Genomic DNA, 7299 nt, shown 5'->3' with positions numbered 1-7299 from the left:
AGTGGAAGTAGGGGAAAATAAGGAGAGGGGAAATATGGTACATGAGAGGAAATAAGGGAGGAAAAGTAAGTAGTAGAAATGATTGTGGGGAAGTGTGGGGAAATGAGGGGAGGATAAGCAGGGAAAATTAGGAGAGGGGAAGTAGGGTAAATGAGGAGAGCTACTAGAGTAGTGCGAGTGAGTAGAGGATAGAAAGTGAAAAAAGGGGAAAGTAGAAGCGAAAATAGTTGAAGAAGGGATCGAATGCGAAGAGTGAAGAGGGGGAGGGGAAATGGGGCGAGTAGGGTAATCCAGGTATAAAGAGGGACTACAGATATAAAGCAAATTTTGTTATTTAATTACATAGTTTAAACTTTTTTTGTTTAACTTTTCAGTGATACCATTTTTTTAAACTTTCACATTCATTAAAGCGGTCATAAATGAATGTAATTTTCTTTATATAAATAAATTGTGAATGAAAGTCATTTTTTGTGCTTCGCAAGGAATAGCGACAATCGTTCATTAATTTGTTTATAACATTATAACGAAAATTTCTTACTCTCAAAATTTTTTTTTAATTATGTGTTATAATATTAAAGTGTATACTTTTATCTACAATATTTCGGAATTTTACAGAAATTCGTTTCACAGTTTCAGAAATATTGATAATTCCAGAAAATGTGATGCCAAAATTAACCAAAATTTTAGAATGCTAAAATGTCTCTTATATAACACAATAATTTCACAAAGTTTCACTAAAATAAAAAGATCACTTGCAAGCTTTTTATTGGGGGGGGGGGGGGGGGGCAAAAACTTAATTTTCAAAATTCCCTGACTTTTCCCTGATTAATTTTTCATTTCCCCTTGCCATAAATATTTAAAAACCAAAATTATAAACTTGTGATATGCTGAACATAAAATCTTTTATAAATATAATGCATAAAACAATTTAAATGTGATATATTTAAACCACAAAAGTGACCAAGGTTTAATTAATTAAAATTAATTAATTAAATTGCACTAAAGTTAAATTCAAAATAATTTAAATGAATTAAAAAAGTTCAAAAAATTCGACTAATTTTAGTAACATGGAAGAGATATTCAAAGTCAATTGAAAAAATTCCCCAATTTGAAAAAATGCATCGAATTCAGTAAGTTTGAAAAGAGTTTAGACGAAATTCAAGGAAATTAAAAAAGATATAATGAGTTCGATAAGAATTCAAGGTGAGTTTGAAAGAGTAGAATTGCATGAATTCAGGACAAATCAATAAGAATTCAGGGTCAATTCCAAATTAATTCAAATTAATTGATATAAATATTTGACAATCATTCCATATCTTTGAATCCGTACGAAATTCCACACATTTTGTGAATGAATTCTTTTAAATTCATTTAAATACTATAAAATCCTGCGAAATTATATGAAACATGATCATGTTTCCTGAAATCCTGTAAAATTTATTTAAATATTCTGAGATCTTTTAAAATCCCCTAAGATTTTTGAAAACCTCTTAAATCATATAAAATATATTAATACCTTATAGGCGTTCTAAAATCCTCCTATATTTTCCAAAATTCCTTAAAATTTGTTTATAGTTTTAAATGTAAAGAATTCATTTTAACTATTTGAAATTAATTCAGAAATCCTTGGAACATTTAGAATTCCTAAAAATACTTGAAGTCTTTTGAAATCTTTCGAAATCCCTTGAAATTGTATTAAATCTCCTGAGAATGCCTTAGAATCTTCTGAAATGCCTTGAAATATTTCAAATTCTTTGAAATCACTTCCATTTTTTTAAACTCTTGAAAATGCGATGGAATCTTTTACATTTTCTCTAAATATTCCAATTCCTTTGAAATCACTTTAATTTATATAAATCTAAATTATTTCTGTAGATAATGAATCTATAGATTGATCCTATAAAATCTTTTGAAACTACTTGAAAATTTGTTGAGCTATTAAAAAATCATTGGAATTTTAAAAAATACCCTAAAATCTGTTTCATTCATTGAAACCCTGAAACCTGAAAAATTCCTTAGAGACTTTTAAAATACCTTGAAGTGTTTGATATCATTTCAAAGCGTTTGGATTATCGTAAAAGTTAACTAAGCTTTTTAAATATACTTGGAGGTTTAAAAAATACGCTAAAATTTTCAAGTCCTTTAAAATCCCTTTAAATTATTTAAATAAATATAAAAATGTACTGGAATCTTCGAAAATTTTCTAAAATCTTCAATATTCTTCAAAATCTTTTGAAATTTCTTGAAACTTATTAAAGCTCTTGAATCCTTAACTGTCGGAATCTTTTAAAATACCTTCAAATATTAAAAATCTTTTAAGATCCTTTGAAATCTTTGGGCATTTAATGAAGCTTCTTAAAAATACTTGGAAGCTTTAAAGATACCCAAAAATATTTAAAGTCCTTTGAAATCCATTTAAATGATTAAAATCAATTATAAATTTTTTGCTAAAACTTGTCAATTCCTTTTAAGTTCTTTGAAATCCTTCGAAACTTATTAAAGATTATTGAAAATGCGTGAACGTGTGAAAAAGCTTAAAATGTTTAAACTTCTTTGAAATACTTTTGAATTATTAAATCAATTAAAAAGGTCTTGGAATCTTTTAAAATTTCATAAAATATTTTAAACCCTTCCAAATATTTTTAAACTTCTTAAAATTCCTTAAAGCTCTTAAATTCTAAATTCTTGGAATCTTTCCTTCCAATCGTTTAAAATACCCTAAAATATTTCAAACCCTTTGAAATCACCTTAAATGATTGAAATCAGTTAAAAATTCCTTAAAGTCTTTTAAAATCTTCTAAAATTGTTCATTCCTTTCAAATTTTTCGAAATCCCTTGAAACTTATAAAACGTCTTTAAAATTCCTTGAAAATTTCCAAAGCACCCCAAATCTTTTTGAGTGCATTCAAATTATTGAAATCTAATTAAAATGACTTAGAAATTTTAAAAATACCCAAAAATATTTAAAATCCTTTTAAACTTTAAAAGCTTTCAATAATTCATCAAAAAATTTAAAAATACCTTAAAATATTTGAAATCCATGGTATGATTTTTTCGAAAGAAAAGTCAAGTGATCTTTTCTTTTCAAAAAGTGACTGTATAAAAGTTATTATTATATTGACTAAGCAATAAAATTCCCTGATTTTCTAGTTTTCCCTGACTTGCGGCCACCGTGCTTTTTACAATTTTATTCAGTTTTTAAAATTAAATTCACATTATTTGAAGTTAATAAAAAATAATAAAATAACCATTTATTTTCAGACGAGCCTTTCACCGATTCTACACCAAATTCATTGAGACTGCTTTCCCAGTAGAAGATATCTATATTGAATAAAATAAGAAGCCTAGTTTTGAAGTAGTATTCGCGATTGGAGAAGAGACGAAAATATCGTCGTTATTTAAATCCCCATGTAAATATTCCCTCACTTGTAGATATGAAGTATTAAACGTGAATTAAAATGGCGAATGTATCCTGAGAATCTAAGATTGTAATTATGACGGGACCGACAGTGCAATCCAGATTACTTTAAGATTATTAATAATTTATATTATTTTTCTTATGCATTTTTTTATCAATGATATCTCGTGCGTGTAGAGTTTCTCAATTTTTGTTCTTATCGACTGTACGTGCATACGAATTATTTTCTATTCTTTTGCGTGGGCAGTTGATTTAAATAAGATCTCAAAACGGCTGCTGACGCTTTATGTCGCCTGATCGGTTGAGATTTGTATATTTTTATATTATCTGCGAGAATCATAAATTCTGATGCTATTAACTCAAGAGTTTTTTCTTCAAGGTCCTTCCCTTTTTTTTTAAATTAGACTTCTACTCTTGAGAAACAAATTTTTTTTTATAAATTATTAGATCCGCTTTCCCAAAGGAGGAAGTTGGTTTCTCACCAATTGCACGTCACAGTCAAAACATCGAGAACAGTAATTTGGTGATAGTGACTACTTTTTTGTTAAAGCTCCTTTGGCTTTAACGTATACTATGAATTTCCATAATCATACTTTTTCTAGTTGTATTGCAAGAAATTTGAATGGAAATTATATGATATTAAAAAAAAGTTCTCTTAAGATTACGATTCTTTATATTACAAACAAATTTTATGAACAAATGCAGTAATCAGGCATGTTTCGACAGAAAAATTCGATTTTTTCGACGTACATTTTTTTTTAATTCGAAACTTTATGATATTTTTAGCAAAGTTTATAATTTGTTTATTAATCTTATGATCTTTTAAACAAATTTAATAAAGAAATGCATTATTCGGGCATTTGTCCGCAGATTGATGAGAATTTCAGCCAAATTCATAATAAGTTAATAAATTTTATTGATAAATTTTATTGTTTCTTTAAACAAATTTGCTACGAAAATGCATTAATCAAGCATTTCTCTACAGAAAAATTCGTTTTTTTCTATGTAAACAGTTTTAATTAGGATATCGAAAAAAAAATTTCCATCGACAGATGCTCGAATAATGCATTTGTTTCTTAAATTAGTTTTTATCAAATATAAAATTTACCAACCAATTATGAATTTCGCTGGAATCATCATGAACTTTCCATTTAAAAAGCCTGAAATAAAAAAAAAACTAATTTTTCCGTCCACATATGCACGAATAATGCATTTTTTTATTAAATTTGTTCTTAAAAAAGCATGTTATTGATCAAAAAACTATGAATTTTGCTGAAATTGTCATGAAATTCCCAACTAAAAAGACTGGCATTGAAAAAACCGAATTTTTCTGTCGACAAACGCCCGAATAATGCATTTCTTTATTAAATTTGTTTAAAAAATCATAAGATTAATCAACAAATTATGAATTTTGCTAAAATTATCATAAATTTCCTAATCGAAGAAATTGATATAGAAAATAAAGAATATGTTTGTCGAAAAATGCCTGATTACTGCATTTGTACATTAAATTTGTTTATAATATAAACAATTATAATCAGAAGAGAAATTTTTTTAAATAATGGTCTTTCGATTCCGATTTCTTGCAATAATAACTTGAAAAAACGTGTATTTATGGAAAATCGTAGACAATTTTTATCAACAAATAATTTGTTGACAACATTTTTTTGTATATTGTTTAATATTGGAATATCTTGAACTAATGCTGTTTTATGCCATTTTTTCGTCATATTTGTTTATATATATAAAAAATTGAAAACCTAATTCAAAAATCAGGCTGGACTCTTAGAAATCTTATTAGCTTTTTTTTCAATTTTTTTTTTGCCGACATCGGTGAAGATTTGTGGGCTGTACGTTATTCTGAACCAAACAAGCTAATGCTATAACCCTGGTAAATTTTGCTTTTAACAAAAAAAGTAATTAGGATAAATTGTTTTTTTTTTCAAATACTATGAATATCCGCAGAGAAAATTTGTGAATTTCGAAAAAAAGTGGTCTTAAAAATATTCAAAATGTGCTGTCTAACGAACTTGACCTTCATTTTAAGATATTAAAAGAATTTACCAGAGGAAAATCCAATCAGTCAATTCTTTCGAAGGTTAATTCTACAATTCTACAATTATTTCATAGGAAATTCAACTGTTTGGTTGAAAATTTATAATTTTGTTTAAAAATTCCACTGCTTTTTAAAGAACGTAAGTATCTTTTCGGCTTGAAAATTCAGCAATTTAGAATGAAATTAATTTTTAAAAAAAGAAAAGAATTTTCAACCAGAGATCAATTTTGTGTTAAAAAATTAATTTTCAACCAAACAAAAATGATTTTTCCTCAAATAATTCAATTTTCAACTAAAAAACTGGTGTTTTAATAAAAAATGATGTAGTTAAATTTTTTAATATTCAAGAAATCAAATTTAAACAAGAAGAAAGGGAATTTTCAACAAAGTAGTTAAATTTTCAGTTAAAAAAATAATTTCTTGCCAAAAAAATGAATTCCCAGCAAAAGATGTAATATTTTAACCTAAGAGAATTTTCATTAATTTTATAAAACTGAGAAAAAATGTTCAGTCAAGAGAGAGCAAAATGTTAACCAAAATGTTGAATTCTTAATCAAAAAGATAGATATTCAACCAAATAGTTGGATTTTTAACTAAAAAAGTTCATTTTTCAACCGAAAATGATAGTTAAATAGTTGAATGTATAATCGATTACTCGAGTTTTGAACTAAGCGGATGAATTTTCAAACAAGAAATTTAATTTTCTACAAAAAAAACTATTTTTTCAGCAAAATAAATTAATTTTTAACAGAATAGTTAATTTTTTAACTAAAAAGACGAATTTTCAATCAAGCAGTTGAATTTTGAACTAAAAAGGTCAATTGTCCGCAAAAATGGAATAATTAAATTTTCAGTTTAAAAAGATAATTTTTAACCAGTTAAATATTAATTTAACAATTTTCTACCAAAAAAGACGAATTTTTATCTAAAAAGATCAATTTAAAACGAATTTTCGACCAAATAGTTAAATTTTCAGTTAAAAAAATTAACATTCAAACAAAATGATGATTTTTCGACCATTAAGACTAATTTAGTAATTTTCTAGCGAAAAAGGAAGAATTTTGGAATAAAAAGATAAATTTTTAATAAAAATGGATTAGCTAAATTTTTGAATTAAAGAAATTAATTTTGAACAAAAGGAAAACAAATTTTCAACAAAATAATTCAATTTTCAGTTAAACTAAATTAATTTTTTAACCACAAAAAGGTCATTTTTCAACAAAAAATGGAACATTAGAATTTTCAGTAAAAAAAAAGATAATAAAAAAAAAATTAATCAATAAGATGAATTTTCGACTAAAATCATGAAAATACAACTTGAATAGTTCAATTTTCAATCAAAAAGACTAAATATTTTCAATAATTTTCAATTCTTGTGTAATATTCTCAAAACTCACTTACCTTAAAACTTCTTAACTGGTTTTCAACTTAAAATGGTTTAAATTTAATTTTTTATATTTGCAGCAAAAGAAAACAACATATCTTCAACAAAACCGTTAAATCTAGTAATATGAAGCTAATTTTACAAATGACAAAAAATTGCTATTTAAATTTTAAAAATAATTTAAGTACGTTTTCGAAAAAATTTGGTTGGTTCTCGCGCTTCACGCTTGATAATATATTTATCTCGGGCTTCGTGTTTGATTATGTATTTACTGTTTAAAACTAAAGGTCAAAGCACCGACAATGGTAACTTGGTGATTGTGAATTCTCTTTTGTTAAAGCTCCTTCGGCTTTAACAAACACATTCTCATCACGTATCATGTCCTTCGCATTCGAGTTTATCCCTGAAATTGTATATACAGGGTGATTTTTTTAACTTGAA

General features: G+C 25.9%; 1 protein-coding gene across 4 annotated transcripts in view; it reads left to right on the top strand.

Annotated features, from left to right (window-relative positions):
* Positions 1 to 3745, top strand: part of LOC117177426 (JNK-interacting protein 1) — a 24832-nt gene extending 21087 nt beyond the window's left edge. For all 4 annotated transcript variants that reach the window (XM_033368101.1, XM_033368099.1, XM_033368098.1 and 1 more), the window contains exon 8: positions 3262 to 3745. In XM_033368101.1, the coding sequence (XP_033223992.1) occupies positions 3262 to 3334 (73 nt within the window). In that variant the 3' untranslated portion in view covers positions 3335 to 3745. The remainder of the gene's footprint in view (positions 1 to 3261) is intronic.
* The last annotated feature ends 3554 nt before the right edge of the window (positions 3746 to 7299 follow it).

Source organism: Belonocnema kinseyi, chromosome 7 (genome assembly GCF_010883055.1).
Source record: "Belonocnema kinseyi isolate 2016_QV_RU_SX_M_011 chromosome 7, B_treatae_v1, whole genome shotgun sequence".
NCBI classification, from domain to species: domain Eukaryota; kingdom Metazoa; phylum Arthropoda; class Insecta; order Hymenoptera; family Cynipidae; genus Belonocnema; species Belonocnema kinseyi.
Note: the sequence above shows the minus strand (reverse complement) of the source record. Positions and strands in the feature narration are given on the sequence as shown.